General features: G+C 54.4%; 2 protein-coding genes across 9 annotated transcripts in view; both read left to right on the forward strand.

Annotated features, from left to right (window-relative positions):
* Positions 1 to 9,372, forward strand: part of ZNF385A (zinc finger protein 385A) — a 23,324-nt gene extending 13,952 nt beyond the window's left edge. For 7 of the 8 annotated variants that reach the window (XM_042246636.1, XM_027967222.2, XM_027967223.2 and 4 more), the window contains 6 exons: positions 2,571 to 2,681; positions 4,736 to 4,898; positions 6,795 to 7,037; positions 7,387 to 7,556; positions 7,773 to 7,868; positions 8,021 to 9,372. In XM_042246636.1, the coding sequence (XP_042102570.1) occupies positions 2,571 to 2,681; positions 4,736 to 4,898; positions 6,795 to 7,037; positions 7,387 to 7,556; positions 7,773 to 7,868; positions 8,021 to 8,251 (1,014 nt within the window). In that variant the 3' untranslated portion in view covers positions 8,252 to 9,372. Of the gene's footprint in view, positions 1 to 2,557; positions 2,682 to 4,735; positions 4,899 to 6,794; positions 7,038 to 7,386; positions 7,557 to 7,772; positions 7,869 to 8,020 lie in introns of all 8 variants that reach the window. The other variant, XM_042246637.1, reaches the window with a different exon arrangement.
* A 1,745-nt stretch (positions 9,373 to 11,117) lies between these two features.
* On the forward strand, positions 11,118 to 13,052 carry GPR84 (G protein-coupled receptor 84). The gene is made up of 2 exons (XM_027967225.3): positions 11,118 to 11,201; positions 11,635 to 13,052. Exon 2 carries the CDS (start codon positions 11,643 to 11,645, stop codon positions 12,831 to 12,833), a length of 1,191 nt encoding a protein of 396 aa, XP_027823026.2. The 5' UTR covers positions 11,118 to 11,201; positions 11,635 to 11,642; the 3' UTR covers positions 12,834 to 13,052.
* Positions 13,053 to 23,211: the final 10,159 nt, after the last annotated feature.

The raw sequence follows: 23,211 nt of genomic DNA on the forward strand, positions 1-23,211 counted from the left end.
TGGGGTGGTCAAACAGGGGCAGTGGTGCCATCAGATAAAGGGCAATGGAAGGAAATATAATCAGAGCCCCTCCTCGTGTTCCTGATCTGGTTTCCCCCTTCCCTCCCCCTTGCCCTTCCTGATTCATTTTGCCCCAGCTTAGAGGAGCGATTCCCTTTCATGTCTGCTGTTGGAGGGCAGGTGGGAGGGGACTGTTCTGTGGACTTTTCCAGACAGCGTCTAGGCCAAAATCCTAGGGAAGGGGCTCTGGAGTGGAATGGGCTCTGGGAGACGCTGGCCTCCACCCTCCCCAGAGAGCCCTCATCTAGGTCACCAGGGCCTCTTGACCTTGGCCTGGAGCAGCACTTCAGTGGTTCACATTCCACCTGCGCAAGGATTGGGCCCAGGAGCCTTCACCTTCAGCCCGGTGTCTCCTCACTTCCCGGAGGACGGGGTGGGAAGGACCCACCTGGCTGGGTTGCTGCCCTCTTCTCTACTTACCCCCACCCTTAGCTGGTGTTCATGGACTTAAACCTGAGGAGTGGGGTGTGCAAAGGAAAAGGCTCTCGCCCTGCAGGAAGGACCCAAGCCGGGGAGGGACTGTTGGCAGAGGATGGATGCTGGGACGGTCAACTCCCAGGTCATCCTCAGGGCACTGGTCCTCAGCCACCCTGGGGAGCAGGCAGAGGTGCTGGGTGGGGCACAGACAGAACCCAGGGCCTCTGTGTCCCCCTCTCCTTCCCACTTCTCTCTCCCTACAGTTTTCTTTGACTTAGGTTTCCTGGCCCAGATTGGGTTTCTGTTTGGGCTGAATTCCATTCCCCACCCAGCATGTGAGGACGTCCAGGAGCTGCGGGGATCCCTGGGGCAGGGTTGGGGGTCCCTGATTAGGGAGGACTGTCGGCTAGGGGCTGAGAGTCGAGTGCAGTCACATGTCTCCTCTTTGTGATTAAAGCCTGTCTCCAACTTGGTCTGTCTATCTTTCTGCCAAACACATCGTACATTCACACCGATAAACACACAGCTGAAGATTGCACAACCTGACCATTCATGGCTTCAGCAGAGCCCCCGACACAGAAATGTTGATCCATAAATGATGTACACACAGCACGTGACACGCCTTCACACTCCACCCCTGCACAGATTGATCATAGCCTGCCTAGACACACACAGACACACCCAGTCTTCCCCTGTTTGGCTTTTCCCCAAAAAGGACCTAGGATTCCAGGAGGTGAAGAGTAAGCCACTGAGAGGGGCTGCTTCCAGCCATGGGCAGGCCAGGCAATGGACACTTGTCTGTCAGCCTGGTTATCTGAACCTGGTTCCTGCCTCTGCTACTGCCAGGGGGTGGCCTATTTCACAGGGATGCAGAAGCCCCTTTCTTGACATTAACCCCAAGCAGCCAGTGAGACAACTGAGGGGAGCAGAGAGGAGCCAGGATGTGTGGGCCCTCCAGACTACCTTCTTCACCCTGCTCCGTGTTCCTGTCTCTCACCACTGCCTCCTTGGGAATCATGAAGACCTGGGCACAGGGAGGGCCTCACCTAAGGAGCTATGGACCCCCCTCAGTCTCCAGCAACGTTTTTTTCCACTTAATCATAGGAGATAAGGTTTCAGCTCTCATTTGGTTCTAAGCTTACGAGAGATCACCCAGTCCTGCACAACCTCAACTGCATTCCAGGCTCGCCTCTCCCTGGCCACTGAGGGGCCAGAAAGGAGGAGGAAGAGCAGGGAGGCAGTTTTCATGCCTCTGGGCCCCTGGCTTCATCCCCTGATAGCAGAAAGCCTCAGAGAGAAACTCCCATCCTCTTCCCTCCTCATGTGAACTCTTGGCAGGACACTGCAAAGACATCTGCTGATCCAGGGTGGGGGCAGAGGCCGTTCCTAATCCCGCCCAGCCCCACAGCCCTGCCCTAGAAGCCCTGTGACCAGAGAGAGGGAGTTCAGAAGATGCCTGGGCTTCCTCAGGCCAGACCGGCTTCTTAGCTTCCCCTTATTCCCCGTTAGTCACTGGATCCACCTACTCTTGCCTGAGTTCTTTCACTCCCTCTAGAAACTGCTACTCTTAAGAGGTCCAGGGAGTGAGCATGTTAGGGCAACCTGGGGCCCAGAAATGGGAAGCTAGGAATATCTGTCTCCTTGGCTTGGCTTGGTTGAAAGGCCGGAAAAGGCTTTAGCTGAAGGCCGTAGGATCTGGGATGCTCTGGGGACTTCCTAAGTGGGCCTCTGGTGGATTAGCTCAGGAAAAAGGTCATTGTGACAGGATTCGACCTTCATGGTATAACAGATGGATGCAGGAGTCCAGGTTCAAGTCCCAACTCTGCTATTGACGCATGCTGTGACCTTGGGCAAGCCACTTCTACTTTCTGTCAAATGGGAGCATTGAGCTAGTGGCTCTTTCAGGGCCCTTCCAGTGCTATGAAGATTGGGCTGGGAGAGAATCAGGGAACCGAGGCTCGGGGCCTTCTGGCCCACTGAGGAGTGGGGAGGAAGCTCTGGGCACTTTGTTTCAGCCCAGCTGCTGCCATTGGGGTTATGATGGACATGAGCTTGTGCTGGGGTCCCTGGCTTACCCCAGCCTGCTTCCACAGATGGACCCTGTGCAGAAGGCTGTGCTCTCCCACACTTTTGGGGGGCCCTTGCTCAAGAACAAGCGGCCCGTCATCTCCTGCAATGTCTGTCAGATCCGCTTCAACTCTCAGGTAAGATACCCAGCCACCCAGTGGGTGGGGCGGGCAGAACAGGGGCTGCGGGGCATCTTGTGGGAGGGTGGGGGCTGGGAGCTCTGGGTCAGGGGTGGGGATTAAGGGGGTCTCAGAGGATACTGCAGGAGGGGCGGGAATGATAGAAGCCCTTTGGAGGGACCGGAGATCTTTCTTGGGGGACTCAATTCAACTCATAATGTTTCCAGACATTCTTCCTGTGCCCTATAACTTCCTCCCTCAGGGACTGAGGCATTCCTGCCTCAGAACTTCTTAGAACACAGGTGGCCATCTGTGTCCAGGTGGGAGCGTGGCCTCTGGCCCGCTGGTCTTGGGTGCAGGGCTGACTTGTATGACTGGCTCCCCTGCAGAGTCTGTGTACCCTCCTTATTGTTGTTTAGTCCCTCAGTTGTGTCCGACTCTGCGATCCCAAGGACTGAAGCCTACTAGGCTCCTCTGTCCATGGGATTTCCCAGGCAAGAATACTGGAGTGGGTTGCCATTTCCTCCTCCAGGGGATCTTCCCGACCCAGGGATCAAACCCTCAGGCTCCTGCACTGGCAGGCAGATTCTTTGCTGCTGAGCCACCCAGGAAGCCCAGTGCCCTCCTTGGCCTCTGCTAAACTCCTCCCAGCACCCCCCACTTCCCTCTAACCTCTTGGTTTCCTCCTGTCTCCAAATCACACCCAAGGTCTGGCCCCTACTGCTCTCCTGTGGGAAAGTGTCTCCCATGGGAGAAGCCACCCAAACCTAGGTGTCAGAACCAATGTATCTGGCCTCCCAGATTATCCTCCTCTGAGGCTCCCTTTTCTATGGGTCTGTAGGGGACTCTGTGGGGTGCAGGTTCTGAGAGCTTTTGGAGAAAAACAGCACAGCCTCATTCTGCTGAGCAGGGGAAAAGAAAGCATGTTCTATTTCTCTCCCCAGGACACACATATATACACACACACACACACCATGCTGCCAGACTCTGCATACCACTGCCCCACCCTGGGCTGTCAATCTCGTCCTGCCCATCCACACCTTTTATTTCTACTTTACCCTGTCTGGATGTTTTTGTGGTTCCAGGATTGTGTATTCTTAGCAGAGGAGGCACGCAGGGTGGGGGTGGAGCCAGGACCAACTCAGATTTAGACTTCACCTTGACCTTGACCCCAAGAACCCCCTCTCCCAACCCTGGCTCCACTCACTGTGAGACTGGAGGGGCCAGGGGCCAGGGGCAGGCAGCCCTCCCCTCTTTCTGCCCTCCCTCACCCCCACCACCCCCACCCCCCACCAAGCAGCTCTGTTTTGACAGCTGTCTCTGTTGCTGTCTCTGTCTCCAGAGCTGGGCTTGGGGCCAGGGTCCTCCAGGGTGTCCACAGAGGCCTCAGGGAAAATGAGACCAGGGGGGAGTATTCAGGGTAGAGCCCAGGCTTCAATGCTCCTGGGACTCCCAGCTTGAGCGTGGAAGCAGCAAAGCTGGATGCTGGGGCCAGGGACATGAGCGCAGAAAGGAGATGCAGACTGGCTGGATTGCTCGGCCCCTCCCATTTCCCCTGTTGGTGCGAGTGGGCTTCCCAGGTGGTGCTAGTGGTAAAGAACCCGCCGGCCAATGCAGGAGACATAGGAGACTCGGGTTATGTCTCTTCCCTGGGTCGGGAAGATCCCCTGGAAAAGGGCATGGCAACCCACTCCAGTATCCTTGCCTGGAGAATCCCATGGACAAAGGACCCTGGCTGGCTACAGTCTATGGGGTCACAAAGAGTCGGACATGACTGAAGCGACTTAGCATGCATAGACGTGAGTTCCCTTTCCCTCAGCCCTGGACAAGGTGGGAAGCCTGAGTCAGCAGCCAGGCCCTGGGTGAGGTGGTGGGGTAGAGCCCGGGCTAGATGGGGACCGAGGTTCCCCGTGACTGAGCCCCAGGAATAATCAGGGCTCCTCGGTGTAAAGCTTTACATATCCCTGGCGTGGGGAGAGCTTTTACTGTAGCCTGCTGAGACCACCCCAGGATCTGATAGATCCCAGATGAAAGGTGATCTCAGATTCCCTTCTCTTCCTCCATCCCTAAAGAGCCAGGCTGAGGCACACTACAAGGGTAATCGCCATGCCCGAAGAGTCAAAGGCATTGAGGCTGCCAAGACCCGAGGCAGAGAGCCCAGCGTCCGGGAACCAGGAGACCCAGCTCCCCCAGGCAGCACCCCCCCAAATGGAGATGGTGTAGCCCCCCGTCCAGGTAAGTCCAACACCCCCACACCCTTCAACAGATCTTATCTCCTCCATTCTGTCCCCACTCCCAGAACTCTCCTTTGCTTTCATCTCTCTTCCTCAGCCCCCACCCCACCCCCACCCAAGGTGAGTCCTGCAGCCAACCATAGTGATGCAAAATTTCCATCCTGTCACCCCCACTCCCGCCCCAGCTCCTCTCAGCAGAGTCCCCACTCTCTGTCCTCCCCACTGCCCAGTGACTCAGAGAGGGGCTAGGGTGAGGCCACCTGGCAGACTTCTCAAGAAAGAGAACCATCAAATGCAGGGAAAGGCCCCTTCATCTTGGGCAGAGGAGCCGGGGAAAGAAGCTATCTGAGGGCCTGCCCACGGAGGCTCCCCGCTCCACCGGGGAGGAGTGAGCCCCGGAAACCCAGGCAACTCCCTGGGTGATCTTAGGTAGATCTTTTGACCTCTCTAGGCCAGAATTTTCTTTCTGGGGACATGAGGGACTGAGACTTGAAGATCTGTGAGATTCTTTCTCCCTCATGGCTGATGGCCATCCTCAACCATATTCCCAGCCAAGAAACCAGAAAGAAGGACTATCAAGACAGGAAGATCTGAGCCACCCCCATCCCGGGATTACCACATCAGATGTCAGTCAGGGCCAACTCTAGGGAGACTCAGCAACCCCATGTCCTCCTTGTCCTTGCCTGTCCTTCCTGCCTCACCCTAAGAATGAGAACTGGGAAACAGGTCCTCACTCTCACCACACACACACATGTACACACTGTCCTCAGAGATGCACGGATAGGGCAAGCAGGTGAGCTGAGTTCTAATTGTGTTCTAGCTGCTTCTTAGCCTGAACATCTTGTGTTCATTTGGTAATGTCTCTGTCAAAGGGGGCTGACGATGGTGGTGATGTAGCTAACACTGCCTGTCTAGCACCATTCTCAATGCTTAATGTATACTACCTCACTGAGTTCCTAGGGTACCTCCCTAAAGAGGTAAGGAAACCTGTCCTGCTTTTGAAAGCCAGGAGGGCCTGTCCGGATTGAGATATGAGTGTGCTGTCTAGATTGGGATGGAGATAAAGAATGGCAGAAATGAGGAAGAGAGAGGGGAGAAAACAAGAAAGATCCCAGGATGGACCAGAGATCCCAGAATGGACATCTGCATGGCTCGGGGTGGGGGGGGGTCTCCTCCCACCAGCCCCCCATCCCCACCCCTACTCCCACCCCCGGCCTCTCCCTGACCCGGAAACTGGATCAGCCACTGGAGCAAGAATGGGAGCGCTTGAGTTTCCCCTGTGCAGAGGCCAGAACCCAGCGCTGAGGACTGGGGCCTGTGCATCTTTAATCGAGCCATGAATTATAGAGCAGCCCACATCCCTGTTTCTTCCCTCTCCGGTTCTGCTGTTTCTGTTTCCCTTTCGCCATGTCTGTGTCTGTCTCCCCCAGGCTCTCCTCACCTCGCTTCAGCCCCTTCCTAGAGTTCTTTGGCATGCCTCCCCAGGGACTGGGCAGGCCTCTGAGAGGGGGCTGGCTGGGCCTCTGAGAGGGGGCTGGCCGGGCTGAAAGCCCAGACTGGCTGGCAGGCCTTGGAGGGGAGAGTCTTTGCTCCATGCCCCTCTCACCCTGGCTAGACTGGATGCCAGCTTCACCCTGGCTGAACGGGAGGCTGGTGGGTCCGGACCCGTCAGCCTCCCAGCTTACATAGAGCGAGCCAGGCGCTGGAGTCTCACACCCAGCCTGCGGCAGCTGGACCACATGTGGCTCTGGTCCAGGGCATGAGTACATGCATGTTGTCACAGGGTGGGGACTCCTGGGCCCCTGCCCTCCAGGAAATGAGGGTAGGTCTCCTCTAAATAAAGAATCTTCTCCGAAAGCTATCTGGGATGATCCCTATGTTTCTCCCCCAATGACAGTTTCCATGGAGAATGGAGTGGGTCCAGCCCCAGGATCCCCAGAGAAACAGCCTGGCTCCCCATCCCCTCCCAGCGTTCCGGAGACTGGTCAGGGTGCAACCAAGGGTGAAGGGGGGACTCCAGCCCCAGCTTCCCTGCCTGGGGGTAGCAAGGAAGAGGAGGAGAAGGCCAAGCGGCTGCTCTACTGTGCTCTGTGCAAGGTGGCAGTGAACTCCCTGTCCCAGCTCGAGGCACATAACAAAGGTAAGACTCCCCTCCCGGCCCCCATGGCCCTGTCCTCAGCCAGCTACTGCCCCCTACCTCCCAGCTCCGCAGTTTCCTCTAGGACTCACCAGCCTGTCTCCCTCCCTAAGCATCTCTCTCATTCCTTAGCCCCTTGCCTCCTCAGTTTCCTCCCCAACCCCTCCCTACTTTATTTCTTGTAACTGTGACCCTCCCCTGACCCACCTTTGAAAGGGCCGCAAGGGGCTTGGCAAACCCCCACACCTGATGCAGCCCCCCAGTATTGTAATTGGAAATGTGGGTATTTGAGGCTTCGTAGACCTGGAGAATTTTTCTCCACCCCTAACCCCCTGCCCTCTGTGGGCTCCAGGTACTAAGCACAAGACAATTCTGGAGGCCCGAAGTGGACTGGGCCCCATCAAAGCTTATCCTCGGCTGGGGCCTCCCACTCCCGGGGAACCAGAGGCCCCTGCCCAGGACCGAACCTTCCACTGTGAGATCTGCAATGTCAAGGTCAACTCGGAGGTCCAACTGAAACAGGTGGGTCTGAGGCCTTTCGCGAGAATTCTCGGGAGTTCACCTGCTAAGGGGGAGCTCGGGGGAGGGCATTTCCTTAGGGTCCCCCTTTGGTGCCACAGAAGGGGCAGGCCCAGGTGCTGAGGTGTGAGTTCCCTGTTTTCCCGTGGCTCACGGTGCGCCCCCCCCTGCCCACCCCCTACCCCACCCCCCAACCCCGCCCCGCACTGGTCCTTACAGCACATTTCCAGCCGGCGGCACCGAGACGGCGTGGCCGGGAAGCCCAACCCGCTACTGAGCCGTCACAAGAAGCCTAGGGGCGCTGGAGAACTAGCGGTGAGGCCTGGACGATGGAAAATTTGGCCAAAGCGGGGTCCGAGCCGGGGGGAGGGGAGGAGACGGGATGCTGGCCGCCCTGGGAGAGGTGGAGTTGGCCAGGCCACAGAATGACTATTCCCTCTCCCCTCCCCGCCCTCTTCCCCCTGCAGGGCACGCTGACTTTCTCCAAGGAACTGCCCAAGTCCCTGGCCGGCGGCCTGCTCCCCAGCCCCCTGGCGGTGGCTGCGGTGATGGCAGCGGCAGCAGGCTCCCCGCTGTCTCTGCGCCCGGCTCCAGCCGCACCTCTTCTCCAGGGACCGCCAATCACCCATCCCCTGCTCCACCCCGCCCCCGGGCCCATCCGAACTGCGCACGGACCCATTCTTTTCTCCCCCTACTGACCTGAAACCTGACCCCTGAACCCCCTCCCATTCAACCCCCCTCACCTCCAGCCGGGACCCAGGCCTCCGGGCGCCCAGCCCGCCCCTCCTCCCGGCACTCCCTGAATGATCTCTCTCCCTCCCCCCCACCCCGAGGTACGGGGTTCCAGGAAAGGGGAGGGGTAGCGGGGGAGGGGGGCTTCAGAAGGGGGGGAACACCCCAGATCTCAGGGAACCCCGCCCCCTGCCCTTCCCTCTCCCCTAGAAAAGGGGGGGCCGTCTCACCCCCGAGCCCCCTTGGAGACACCCCCCCTCCCAAAAGCCATGTCCATCCAGCCCTTCCCCCCCAACCTAGCACAAAACGGGGTTCACAAGCCATGGTCGGGGTCCAGGGGGCAGAAATGGATTTTCTTGGCAATAAGCGGACTCTGGGACTCCGGCGCCCCCTACCCCCAAACTGAAGCGCTTCCGTGATCACCCCTGTCCTCTGCAGGGGGAGGGGAGCAGGCGGGATCCTGGGTCCCTCATAAGCACTTTGGTTTTACCGCCTGCAACCTCACTGTGCCCGCCCCGCATCATGCCCCAGCCCAGGTCTAGCCGGGCCCACGGGCAGCACTTAGGGGCATCTCTGGCATTTGGGTGGGACCAAGTAGATGCCCCTATAGACCCATTCCCTCACCTTCTTCCTTCCCAGTCCGGATTCCATTCTTTTCACCAGCACCCATCGCCCAAGGGGTACCAAGGGGGGCAAGGGGTGTCCAGTCCAAGCCCACCCCCGCCTCGCCTTCCGCAAAACTGTGAGCAAAAAGCAATAGAAGCCTCGCCCCCGCCCCGCCCCTTTCCGCAGGATTTGCAGTCTGTAGCCTCCCCCATCGCAGCTCCTAGACCTCACGGCTGTCCCCTCCCCCCAGACACCTCCACTGCACAATTCGGGCGGGGTCGTGACCTTCCCTCCCTCCACCCCCTGTGCTTTCCGTATCGTCAGCCCTCCCAGCATCGACCCGGGAGAGGGACGGGCCCCACTGGCCTTCCCCTCCACATCAACTCTTTCTGCTTGACGATGTAGCAACCCCGGCCCCCCACCCACGTCTTCCCCTTTTCCCAGTCCCTGACAATAAAATCTGGATTCGTTGCCCTCCGTCCCCCAGACTCAGACTCTCAATCTTTGCCTGCTGTTTTGGGGAGCAGTTCCATCAGAAGGGGTGTGTGTGTGTATGATGGGGGTGGGAGGCGGGGAACGGCACCCAGGAAAGAGACAGGAGGAGGAGGGGGACGGGAAAACCCGGCTGGGAGGAGGCAAGATTCGAGGCTTGCGCAAAGCGAGCAATACTCCCCATCCCACTCAGCCCGACTCCGGCCTAGCTCAAGTGTCAACTTGGCCCTGGGGAATCATTTCGAGTCCAGGTCTCGGATTGCAGCCACGGCTGTTCAGAATTCGTCGCAACTCCACCAGGCGGCGACAACGACATGGAAAAGAAAACCGCGGGGCTAAGACGCTCCAGTGCAGTGTCGGCGTCTCGAGGTCCTAGGGAGACAGGTGTCAGACCCGGTCTCAGACAAAGAAAGGATCCAGACTTTTGTGCCTCTAGTGGGAAACCCACGCCAGCGACACTCAAAGCACGGGGAGATGGGAGGAGGGACCTGGGAATCTGAGCTCTAAGCTCTACTCGGCTCCAAATAAATAGTGACCTTGCGGTTAGTCCTCAACTTCCCCATCTGCAAAATGAGCAAGTTTGGGTCTCTTAAAAGTTCGTTTGATTTCATGGATCAACGACTAAAGAGCTGGGACCGTGCTGTTTACAATACTAGAATGCCTTCTCATCTGGTTCCCTATGTGGTCTGTTGGACAGGAAGGCGCACTTCACTAGCTGCCTCTCACATGATGCTGGGGGGAGGGGTCTGCGGGGGAGGGGGTCTCTCCATCTTCAGAATTCGGGTCAACCACACACTCCCAAGAGCAGCCAGTGATTCTGTGACCCCCTCCCTCCCTCTAGCCCGGCAGGGCAGCAAAAAGGTCAACAGAAAAGGACAGACCAGAATCCAGCCTCTACGTGGGCTCATCCTGAGTCGCATCTACTTTGCTCACTTCCACCTCTAGGCACTTTCCAGTCTTGCGGAAGAAAGGGGGAAGGAAAGTGGGATGAGGACTCTGAAAGAGGAAGATGAGGGAAATCGGGCCTCTCGAGTTAGTTACCAAGTTGGGGGTGAGAGTTTGCTACAGGTTCAGAAATAGAACCCAACGAGGAGTTTGAGGGGTTTTTTGTGCGTGTATTTGTTTTGTTTTCAGGTTGATCTAGCTCAAAAAAGAGCCTAGAGATCTAGAAATCTGACGGGCAGAAGTGGCCAGATAGGAAAATGGGCGGAGAAAAGTAGGGCTGGATCACAAGTGGAGAAAGGTTGGGGGGGCTGGAAGAAATTTAGGTTAGAGGAGCAAGGATATTAGCATATCCCGCAGGTACCTCAAATCTGGTATAAAACTGAATTCATTATTTACCCCCTTCCTAAACCTGCGATACTTCCCACATTCCCTATCTCATTGATTAAGAGAACCACTCCCACCTGGAAAAGTGGGCGTCCTTCTAGTCTTCCCTCCTAACCCTTTTTCCTATGAGTCATTAAATGAATCCTATCTGCCTCTCAATAACCTATGGATCCTGATCATTGTTCTCAATTCCCACAACCACTGTCCTAACCAGGACTGGCTACATCATTTGTGGTGTCCAGTGCAGTAAGTAGTAAGGAAATTTCAACAGAGAAGCCCATATTTCACTAGTTAAAGCCAAATGAGTAGGACCGGAGGCAAGGGAGGAAGTGGCTGAGGTTGGGTAACTGGGGAGTTTCTTGTTCTTTCAGGCCGGTATAATAGGAGCAGAGCACCTCTTGTTTGAAGCCTGACTGCCCACCAGAAAGGACTGTGCTTTGAGTGAGTTGAACTTCTGCTGAAGAGAGATTTGAAGGCTGGGAGACTCAGGTGAGTACTCTTGTGGTGGATATACTTTTATATTCTCTGTCTCATCTCCCAGGTGGGAAAAACAAACAAACAATAAAATAAAACTGAGGCCTGTTATGTGTGTGTGGCAGAAGGGACTACAGACAGATAGGACTATTCTGAATACAGAGGAGAGGGGACTGCTGGGTGGTCTTAAAGGACAGGGGAGAGTATCTGGAGGGATATTGAAAAGGCCTGGAGATGGGAGTAGACAGAAACTTCATAGATAAAATAGATAAACATTTGGGAAAATCTTTGAGAATGGGAAAGAGGAGGTTGGGGATCTTGGGATGAAAAAGCTTGGGAATGGCTCAGGAGCTCCTGGAACAATTCTGGTGCCTAGAAGCCGAGAGTTATTCGAGAGATCTGAATTCAAGGTCAGGTTGTGACTTCCTCTTCTCCCCACCCCTTTCAGCTTCCATCATGTGGAACGCTTCTGACATCAGCTTCTCCTGCTACCATGAGTCTGTGCTGGGCTATCGTTACGTGGCAGTTAGCTGGGGAATTGTGGTGGCTGTGACGGGCACCGTGGGCAACGTGCTCACCCTGCTGGCCTTGGCCATCCAGCCCAAGCTCCGTACCCGCTTCAACCTGCTCATCGCCAACCTCACAGTGGCTGATCTGCTCTATTGCACCCTTCTCCAGCCCTTCTCAGTGGACACCTACCTCAACCTGCACTGGCGCACTGGTGCCACCTTCTGCCGCATCTTTGGGTTCCTCCTTTTTGCATCCAACTCTGTCTCCATCCTCACCCTCTGCCTCATCGCCCTGGGACGCTATCTCCTCATTGCCCACCCTAAGCTCTTTCCCCAAGTTTTCAGTGCCAAGGGCATAGTGCTGGCACTGGCGAGCACCTGGGTGGTGGCTCTGGCCAGCTTCGCTCCCCTCTGGCCAATCTATATCTTGGTGCCCGTAGTCTGCACCTGCAGCTTTGATCGCATCCGAGGCCAGCCCTACACCACCGTCCTCCTGGGCATCTATTTTGTGGTTGGGCTCAGCAGTGTCGGCGTCTTCTATTGCCTCATCCACCGGCAGGTGAAGCGAGCAGCACAAGCACTGGATCAGTACAAGCTGCGCCAGGCAAGCACCCGCTCCAGCCATGTGGCTGGGGCACAGGAGGCCGCGCCTGGTCGCTTCCAGGAGCTGGACAGTGGGCTGGCATCAGGAGGGCCCAGCGAGGGGATTTCATCTGAGCCAGTCAGTGCTGCCACCACCCAGACCCTGGAAGGAGACTCATCAGAAGTCAGGGACCAGAGCAACAGTAAGGCAGCTAAGCAGATGGCAGAGAAAAACCCTCCAGGAGTGGCTGCCAAGGCCAGGATGACTAAAGGAGCCCAGAGAGCTCAGGACTCTCCATCAGAGTTTGGGAAGGTGACCCGGATGTGTTTTGCTGTGTTCCTCTGCTTCACCCTGAGCTACATCCCTTTCTTGCTACTCAACATCCTGGATGCCAAAGTCCAGGCTCCCCGAGTTGTCCACATGCTGGCTGCCAACCTCACCTGGCTTAATGGCTGCATCAACCCTGTGCTGTACGCAGCCATGAACCGCCAGTTCCGCCAAGCCTATGGCTCCCTCCTGAAACGAGGGCCCCAGAGTTTCCGTAGGTTCCATTAAAACTGTGTCCCCAGTCACCAGAATCTGGGATTGTCTCTTCCAGAACTAAGGTGGCCAGCTGTTATAGGAATAGGTGAAAGTGAGACCTGTGGGAATTTTCATGGACAACCACCCCCCAAACTCCCCAAACCCAGCCTCTCCAACCTTCACTCAACATTTCAGCCCTAGGTTGCTCAAGATGCATTATTAATTATTAATAAATGAATTCTATCCTCTTCATGTTCAGGTGTGATCTGTGGGGAAGAAGAAAATAGGCCAGGGTTGGTTTGCAGCTGGAACCTAATAGTTGAGGGTTTGGGGGGACATAAGTCAGAGCAGAGGCAGGAAGCAGAAGACCAGCTGAGGGGTTTCCAGGTGTAAATCATGTGAGTTGGTTTAAGAAGATTAGCTTGCCTCTTTTTTTAAAAAAAAATCAATTACCATTAGCTTACCAGGTGGCGCTAGCAGTAAAGAACCCACTTGTAAATGCAGGAGACATAAGAGACACCAGCTCAATCCCTGAGTTGGGAAGATCCCCTAGAGGAGGGCACGGCAACCCACTCCAGTATTCTTGCCTGGAGAATCCCATGGACAGAGGAGTCTGGCAGGCTACAGTCCATAGGGTTGCAAAAAGTTGGACACGCCTGAAGAGACAGCATGCACGGACACCCTTAGCGGATGCCAGACAACCAATTCTTCTTTTTAAAATATTTTTTAAATTTCGTTGCCACCGATCTTAGTTGCAGCATGAAGGATCTCTCTTTGCGGTGCTCGGACTCTCTAGCCGTGGCGAGCTCTGCAGCATGTAGGATCTTAGGTCCCTGAAAAGGGATCGACCTTGTGTCCTCTGCATTATTACAAGGTGAATTCTTAGCCATTGGACCACCAGGGAAGTCTCTATTAGCCTGCCTTTTTGTTTAACTGAAACTCCAATATTTTAGCCACCTGATGCGAAGAGCTGACTCATTTGAAAAGACCCTGATGTTGGGAAAGATTGAAGGCAGGAGGAGAAGGGGATGACAGAGGATGAGCTGGTTGGATGGTATCACCGACTCAATGGACATGGGTTTGGGTGGACTCCGGGAGTTGGTGATGGACGGGGAGGCCTGGCATGCTGCAGTCCATGGGGTCACAAAGAGTCAGACATGACTGAGCAACTGAACTGATTTGTTTAACTTCCCAGAAATGGCCCCCACCTCTAGCTACCGCTGCCAGGATGACCCATCACAACAAACAGGTTTTTTTTTTTTCAACACAAAAAAGTTCTGAAATCCAGCTTTGATAGCCACTCCAGTTGAGTCCAGTCCCCTGACCCTTGCCCAGTCCAAAGAGAATAGACATGGGGGAGAACTCCTCTCTCTGTGGAAATGGAACTGAGCTTAACCAAGGCAGTGGCAGGCAGGCATTCTAGCTGCCCTAGCAGGGTCACGCTGCTTGGAGTTAATTCACCTGGGTCCTGGCCCCTCCTCTTCCCTCAGACTTGCTCTTGTCATCCTGGGTTACAAAAGTTACAAAAAGACTCTAGTTAAGAAGGCCCAGGGGCCAGGCTAAGGGGAGGTCACACCACTCCCTTCCTCCAGTGTGACCAATATCCGGTCAGCCGTGTGCACGTGCATGCACATGCGTGAATTCAAAGCACCTGTGGCCACCAGGTGACGCTGGTTCTCTGTGTTTCCTTTCTCGCTTCCCTGTGAGGACAGAAGGTATCAGCAAGACAGGGAGTCCAGATATACTACCACCCTCCTGGCCAGCAAGGGCAGAGATCAGGAATCCCCACCCCTCCTTTTTGCCCAAATCTTAGGGAGAAAAATGAAGAAGTAGACACTTATTATTCATGAGATATTTACTGTCTACCTAGCTGGGGTGGGGGAAAAAGAGTGGGCACTGTGGGTAGAATGTGAGAGTCATACTGATGGTGACACTGCTCTGGCTGCATGTGTCCCTTCCCGGCCCCTAAGTCCGTGGTTTGAGAGAACAAAGTCCAGAGAGAAGAAGATGAGAGCAGAAAGGACCATAGTCAGGGTGGACAAATTGATACCCTCACGTTCAACACACCTCCAGGGCCCAAGAGTCCTGCTTCCTAATAAGAAACATGTATTTTTGAGTGTTCTCCTTTCACAAAAATCACAGCAGCCTGTATTGAATCAAGTTCAGGTGACTGAGCTGGGGGTCCAGACAGGTGGGCTGAACAGCAAGAACAATAAGGATCATTGGCCTGGGAGTATAGATACCAGGGCTCCAGTCAAGGCTCTCCGATAATTTGTTCTGTGAGTTGGACCAGGAACCTGAGTCGTTTTGGACCTCAGGTTTTATCATCTGTACAAAGATGCAGGTGGGGGTGCACTCTTACCATGCACCTTATACTGTCCTAAATCCTGTAAATATATTATTTTGCGTAATCTTCACAAAATTTACCATAAGGTATCTATTATAATGAGCTTCCCAGGTGGTGCCAGTAGTAAAGAATCCACCCGCCAATGCAGGAGATGTAAGAGACTGGAGTTCGATCCCTGGGTCGGGAAGATCCCCTGGAGGAGGAAATGGCACCCCACTCCAGTATTCTTGTCTGGAAAATCCCATGTACAGAGGAGCCTGGTAGGCTACAGTCCATGGGAGTCACAAAGAGTTGGACACAACTGAGCATCTGAGCATATCTATTATAATCTTTCGCTTAAAAAATAAATAAATAATGCACAAATAGGTTGCTTAAAAAATAAATAATGCACAAATAGGGCAAGCCATTGGTCTAAAGTCCAAGGGTTAATAAGTGATATGATCATGATTTGAGAACTGAAAGTCTGACTTTAGTACCAGTCTACATGTCTAACCACAGTAAGACCGAAACTTCTATAACTAGAATCAAGTGATCAGATGACCCCTAAAAATCCTTCCTGCTCAGACCTTCTAAGATTCTCAAAGTTAAGAGTTCTCTGAAGGGGTTGTAAAAGGCTTCATTTTTCATAATCTTTGAAGGCGATTCAAAAGCTTTGGCAAGTAGAAATGAGCAGCAATAGGGATTGAAGTTAGACCTCAGAAGGGACTTCCCAATCCTCAGTCACTGGAAAAAATGACTCAAGAGGACATGGGAAACCCTAGAGTCTGAGACCAAACAGGACACATCATAGCGAGAAAGCAACCCCCTCCTCTCTCACCCTCAACAGCCCCACACATATACCCCACCCCTAATCTCCATAGGCGTCGAGTGAGGGGAAAAGAGAAGGAAGATTAAGCCTCAGGCTCGTTCTCTCTCTTGCGTGTGTGCACGGCGCGCGTTTGTGTCCACGCACGAGGTCCCTCGTGGTGCGGAGCTCACGCGTATCTCGGCCAAGTGTATGCATTTGTCTTGGGGAACTGTTTCACGGGGGCCCTCCTGAGGGTGTCAGTGTCGGTCTCTCTATTTTCTTTATCTCTGTCAGTCTCCCGCCGGAGCCCCAGCTCTATCGCTGACTTTCTGACGCTATCTCTCAAGGCTTCTCTTTGTCTCTCTCCATCTGTCCGTCTCTCCTCTACGCTGTCTTCAGCGCTTGTACCTCCGTTATCGCCCTTTTTTCTCCGCAGCTCTTTCTCTCGCGCCTGGCCCCCAGCCCGCTCTCCCCCGCCCCCTCCCCTGTCCCCCGCCCCTGCAGCTCTCGCTCGTACGCACACTCTCTCTCTTTCTCTGTCTCTTACAGGCAGATTTATGGTCAGCCCAGGGCCTTTCATTGGCCAAGCGCTGACAGGACTTGATTTAACGCCGCCTCTCATTGGCTGATCTTGACAGGCCGATTTACGAGTCACTCTACCATTGGCCAAACCGCCTTAGCTCTGATTTATGGTTCAGTGGCGGCGGGGAGAGGGGGGCTCCGCTTGGGGAGTGAGGACGCCCCTCCCCTCTGCACCGCTTCCGTCTCCCTCTCCCTTACTTTTTCTCTCCTTGCTCTCCCTCCCCTCCTCGAACCGCATTCCCTATACCTATTCCTCAAGCTTTCTCCTCCTCTTTCATCCATTGGGAGAGGAAATTGGGGTGTGGTGGTGGTAGAAACTGAAGCAGAGGAGGGGGTCTAAAGGGGTAAATAGGACCTGAGGAGTCCGCGGGGTAGGATGGGGTACAGTAGGGAGAGAAAAGGAGATTGGAGAGAGAGAGAGAATCCTGAGCTGAAGGGGAAACTGAGGAAGGAGGCGAAGTGAGTGACAGGAAAAGGAAGACCGAGGAGAAAGGAAGGCCGAGGGAGAGAAAGGGAGGGTGTGAGGAGAAGACTGAAAAGGGCGCGTTTGAGGGGGCTAATGGGCAGAAGCGGGGAGATGGGGGCACTGAAGGGGACTCTTCTCTTCAAACCTCACTATCCAGACAGAACAAGAGACGAAAATTTCCTCTTCAGACAATGGTTCTGAAAAGGGAGAGACTTAGAGGAGCAAAGGCGTAGAGAAAAGCGCAGCAGAGAGGCAAGAGGGGCGCAGGAAAGAACTAGAAGGTAATAGCAAAGAAAGAGGGATGGAGAAGGATGGAGAAATAATCGAGAAGACAGAACTAAGTTTGTTTTTCATTTCGGGGCGGGGAGTGAGAAAAGGCTAATTCCTAGAGGAAATATTGAGAGCCGCAACTCCTCCTCTTCTCAACGGAAGACCCACAGGCGTCAGCCTGGGGGTAAGTCAGACACCGCCCCCCAGGAGATGTTCGGCTTCCTCAAGGCTGCAGTAGTCTCCCCTTCCCCACACCTCACTCCTCCCCTTGCCCACCTCCCCAGTTAAATTTATGAGTTCAGGGCTGGCCTTCAGGAATTAGGAATATTTATGCTTCTTTGAGAGTGAGGTTTGGAAGGTGATAAATAAGGGGCCGTTGGTGGGGGGTGCAGCTGGGGGCTCCTATTTTTAGCGTGGCCACTTTCCCAAGCCCCCCCACCTACCAGTTCCCCCCACCTACCAGTTCTCTCTCATCCTGAGCCAGAAAAGGGAACACTGAGTGAGGTGGGGAGTGGGTTTCAGATATCAGGAAGGGGCTTTGACTATCCTGGAAAGCCCCTCAGAGGACTGCAGAGCTTTGCAGCAGAAAGGATTGAAGGTTGATGGGGGAGGAACTTTCCAATCATCCTGGCATTCTTATAGCCCCTGGAGTGCAGTTACAGCATTTTCTGCAGAAGATGGAGAGAAATGGGGAGAAGCCAGTTTCCCCTGTTACCCCCTAAACTCAGTTGCTGAGGAATAAGAAAGAGGAGCCAGTAAATGTAGAGGCAGGTTTCTCTGGCTTGTCATTACCCTCACAGAGAGAGGAAGATTTGAAATGCCACCCCACCACCACCACCACAGCCTGGGTCCCTGGGAAAGGAGGCCAGGAATGTGGGGCTCAGGGCATCTCCTAGGAGTCTCAGCCTATCCACCCCCACTGCTGGCTGAGAATTAAAGACAGCCTGTAATTCAGGATACCCCCTTGCCCTGGGCCTCCAGGAAATGAGAGGGAGAGAGGATCTTCCCTGTGGATCTACATGACTTCTCCAGCCCTCAGCTTTAGGAGCCATGTCTGTGACCCTCAGCTCAACTGGAGGGCTTGCTCTGGGCTTGGGGAGGTAGTGAACAAAGATGGGGGTCCCTGATATAGAGGGACCTAAAGAGAACAGAGGGAGCTAGGGAAGAGTTGCCCCCTCTCCACATGTACACAGTGGGCCTCCCATCCACTCTGGCCTCAGCAAGGATGGCTGCACATAAACACACACACACACACCCCAGACTGTGCTGCCTGGAGTGGGAGAAGGGAGGGAGAGAAAGGTCTAGACTGGCCCTTTAAGAGCCACTTAGGGTCAGAAAGCCTGGGCTACAGAGAGGGGAAGGAGCTGATGTCAGAAGACGGATGGGCAGCAAGATGGGGATTGATGCTAATGGGGGAGTTAAAGCTAAGTACCCAGACACTCAGAGGGCAGAACTGCAGATCTGTCTTCCTTATGCTCACCCCCCCTCCCCAAACCAGGGCTGTAAATCTGCCTTCTCAACTGGGGGAAGGGGAGCCAGGAAAAACGAGAGATGCTGGAGATGCTCACTTCTCCCTTTTCCTGTTTTTTTCCTTACCCTGTGCAAATCCCACCCACCCACCCACCCCTGCCCCGCCATTCTTTTGTCCTTTCCCAGTCTCTGCTCCCAACCTATGAGCCTTTCCCACTGAAATTTCCAAATTTGGGCTTTCCATTGAGAATTGAAAGGATGGTTTCAGCTTGCAGAATTTAAAAAGAAACCACGAGATGGTATCCTTCATCAGCCCCTGGGTAGGATGGTTTGGTGGGGCTGTGTTGAGAGACTGGTAGACAGACTGAAAGCTCCCAGTTGCCTTGGTTTCTCTTCCCTCCATCCTTTTTTCACTTGGAGGTAATTCATTCAAGCATCCTTCTCCTGAAACAGTGGGGTGAAGGCAGAAAGCAGGATGTCAGGGAGTGGGGGCCAGGAGTTGGAAGTGGTGCAGCTTCAGAGTTGGGTTTTTGGAGGCTTCTGACATGCTGAGATTCTGGAGGGCTAGTGGGCCTCCAAGGGCGGCTAGGGAAGCTGCAGGAGCTGTCCACTGAAAGATATATGGTCTAGTTTCTCGGAAACTCCTGGATCACACCATTCCCTCTCCTTGAGCACACACCCTGCCTGCTGAGTAGAGACAATTTCGGGCCAATAGTCTATTTACTGTAAAGGCAGGGTCCAGCTGCTCCCCATCCTCTCAGTGGGCAATGGGGGATCTCAGGGAGGCAGGTCTTCTCAAAGGGACTGGAGCTAGCAAGTGTTAATTGCTCAGTGTGTCCGACTCTGACTCTTTAGACTGTAGCCCACCAGGCTCGTCCGTAGAATTCTCCTGGCAAGAATACTGGAGTGGGTTGCCATTCCCTTCTCCAGGGGATCTTCCAGACCCAGGGATTGAACCTGGGTCTCCTGCATTGCAGGCAGATTCTTTACTATCTGAGCCATCAGGAGCTAGTTACTCTTGGGGAATTTCATTTCTTCCTTTGATTTCAGGTGAGATGGTATCTTCCATCTTTCAAGACCCACAGTCACCTTTATCTCCCTCTTTGTTGGCAATCAGGGCCTGTTCTGGAGAAGTCCCTCTAGATTGGGGGACCTCTCCATCTCATTTCATCTGTTGCATTGCTAAACCTGAACTCCTTTCTAGTCCAGGAAATAATAGAAGCCTGGTTTCCAGATCCTCCCCAGTATCCATAAGACATCCATCTCCTGTCTTCCCTTCTCCCAAGTTGTTCTTCAGGGGCCTAAAATCACCTGAGGCCATCCTGTCTTTCCTCAATCTTCAGGGACAAAGGAGAAAGCAAGGTTTGAGTAGGGAAAAGGGTGAGGGGGCGAGAGTTGTGAGCAGGAGCCACTAGAACCCAGGCTTTCCACCTCCCAGCATCTGGCCAAGCACTCCCTCCCATCAAGGGAGGTCAGCCATTGCCCTCAGCCCTGGTCTCTGGCTGCTTCTCTATCCTGGTGATAAATCCTGTCTTTGTCTCCCCTCCAACCCAGGCCCCAGGCGGCTGGGGGTCAGGGGCTGGGGGAGGGGTCAGTGCAGAGGAGGGAGAGATACAAGGAGAGTGGGAGGAGAAGATGGACAGGAGCAGCTGGTGAGCAGGCATGGGGGTGGGCAGTGAGGTGCTGGGGCCTCTTGATGCTACAGATCCTAACTGCACATTCCAGCAGGCCTGCATTCCAAGTGAAAAAGTCTGGATTCCTTGGAATCCTGGAAATACCTTGGGGATGGCTCCTGGAGCATCAGGAATCCTGGTTGAGGGGTGTATAGGTGTGGGGTGCCTCAAGGAAGGAGGCGGCTGAAAAAAATAGAATAATATTGTGGGGATCATCTCTACCCTCACCAGACACCCCTCTATGCCTGTGCCCTGAATTCAGGCACACAGACGGACAGACAGACACACATGCACGCATACACTAGATTTATGGCCCAGCAGTGAGAGGGGGCCCAGGAGGGCCAGGCTGCCCCTTGCCTGGTCCCTCCCTAGCTGCCTTCTCTTGCTATAACTTTCCTGTCTCCATCTTTCCATTCCCCCTGCTCCCGGCTTTGCTTTCTTTGTGTGGGTTTCTCTTATGCAATTTGCTATGCTGGCTTTCTGCTAACCCTCAACCTTCTTTGTGTCGCAGTCGTCTTTTTCTCTTTCCATCTTTCTGTCCCACTCCTTCTACCTCTCCTACTTCCTTGAAACCTTCATCTGCCTGTCCTGCCTCTGCTGTTCTTCAACTCAGCCATCCTTTACCCTACCCCCACCTCAGAGCTCTCTGTCTGGCCCATGGGGACTGTCAGATTGCAAAGAGGGATGGAAAGGAGAAATTAGTGACTTTGTATGAGTCTCTGCTTTGGTAGGAGGTCTGGGATCATATTGTGTTGTGATATGGGATGGATGGAGTTGGGGGAGGCCAGGTGACCGGGAGGGAAATTCAACAAATTGAAGAGGGTGAAATGGGAGGGAAGAGAGATTAATAGAGAAAAGACACCGAAGGGCAAACACTGACGAGAGAAGGGTAAGGACTAAGGGTTCCCTTTAAGTGTGTGTTTTGGATAAATCTGAAGGGGAGGAGCTGAAGGGCATTTACTGAGTCATATTAGACACTGATCCAGACAAGATCAGGAGACCCAGCCAGAGACGTGATACCTACCAGGCAGCCACAATTCTGAGCTCTCTTGCCTACCTGGGGAGGTCTCACAGACCTCTGCAGTCAGTCTTGGAGTACTAGTTCTCTCCCACTCACCCTCTCCTCACCTTACCAGTGAGAATGACATCAGCTTTGGCTGCCACTGTCCTCAGCCCAGCTGATGTACTCTCCCATGGGTGAAAAAGAGGCCAGTCACCTCTGCCCCACCCATTCATTCTCCAGTCCAGGAGCTGAAACTTACACAAGCCAGCACCCCAGGGTGGGAGCAGGGAGGAGGCTGTACCAGGTGGGAAAAAGTGGGAGCATGGGCACCAGGGAGAGAGTGAGGAACTGGAGGGGGCACTGAGGAAGAGGGGCTGCAGCACTAAATCACCCTGTAGGGGGGCTCCCTCTGCCTGAGCTCAGTGGGGTGGGGAAAGGATAGACATTTGGGGAGGGGGGAGAGAAGAATAGGGAATCGCCACATCTGGCAGGCAGGTGTCTGGCACTATTCAGGCTCTAGTCACTTTCCCAGCCAAAGGGGAGGAGGGGGAGACAGGAGAGAGGAGGGGTTCCCAGGGTCCCCTGGGGAAGAGGGAAAGGCTCACAAACAGAGACAGAGGCCCAGAATCAGACAGAAAAAGACCAAGGGAAGGAGAGAATCAGACCCTACTCCTCAGTCTCTGCTTCAGTCAGTGCTGGGGGAGGGCTTGCTCATTGTCCTGAAAGAACATTGTTGGCCAGAGGACTGTGTAGGCCAGGGCACCAGAGTTCCATTCCTAGTGCGAAACAGAAGGCAGGAAAAGTTCACAGCAGGCCAGGCTGGGAAAACAAGCTCAGAGAATTCCAAGTTGGAGAACTGGATAGAACACTATTCTCCACACCATTGCTGATCTCGTGCGTATTCAGTCGTGTCTGGCAGCCCCCAACTCCAGCAGGGTCCATGTTGGGTAATGAGTAGGAGGATTAGGGTGAAAGTCACTCAGTCGTGTCCAACTCTTTGGGACCCCACGGACAATTCTCCAGGCTCTTTGTGACCCCATGGACAATTCTCCAGGCCAGAATACTAGAGTGGGTAGCCTTTCCCTTCTCCAGGGGACCTTACAACCCAGGGATCAAACCCAGGTCTCCCACATTGCAGGTGGACTCTACCAGCTGAGCCAAAAGGGAAGCCCGGAGGATTGGGGTGGTGACGTTAATGCCTGAACACGGCTTTTTTCCCAGCTTAGACGGGCAAGACAAAGATCCCTAGCCCTTATCCAGCCCCCTGTACCCCAACTCTCAATGCAGGATTGCAGAGTGCTATACCCAAGCATTTTTTTCCCCTCTTTGCTGAAGGGGACCCCGGGCTCAGGGGTCCCACAGTGGCTGAGCTGAATTGCTAGGTTCTCAAAGAGCAGGAAAGATGGCACCTCTGTTTTAGGCATCATTGATGCTTCTCCCTCTGGTCACCTTCCTTCCCTCAACCTTTCCTGTCTCTGTTGCCTAATCCTGAAGTTACAGGCCCATCTCATGAGCAGTAGAGGTGACTGCAGAGACCCTTAAAATTGCAGCGCAGAGAAGCGCTCCCCACACTCCACCCCCGCCCCCCTTCAAATCCTGCAGAGGAAGGGGGAAAGAAAACCAAAGCATTCTCCTGTCGCCGAGGCAACCATAAAACCCCCAGCTAAATCCATCTTGTGAGCTCACCGCCCCATTAAGATGCAGGGCCAGGCTCTGCGCCAGCCCAGCCACATTCATTTGTGCGAATAAAGGTGGAGGAGGGGGTGGGGAGCAGGCTCTGGAGGGATGGGGAAATGGCGAGGAGAGGTTATTT

This window comes from Ovis aries, chromosome 3, assembly GCF_016772045.2.
Source record: "Ovis aries strain OAR_USU_Benz2616 breed Rambouillet chromosome 3, ARS-UI_Ramb_v3.0, whole genome shotgun sequence".
In the NCBI taxonomy this organism is placed as follows: Eukaryota; Metazoa; Chordata; class Mammalia; order Artiodactyla; family Bovidae; genus Ovis; species Ovis aries.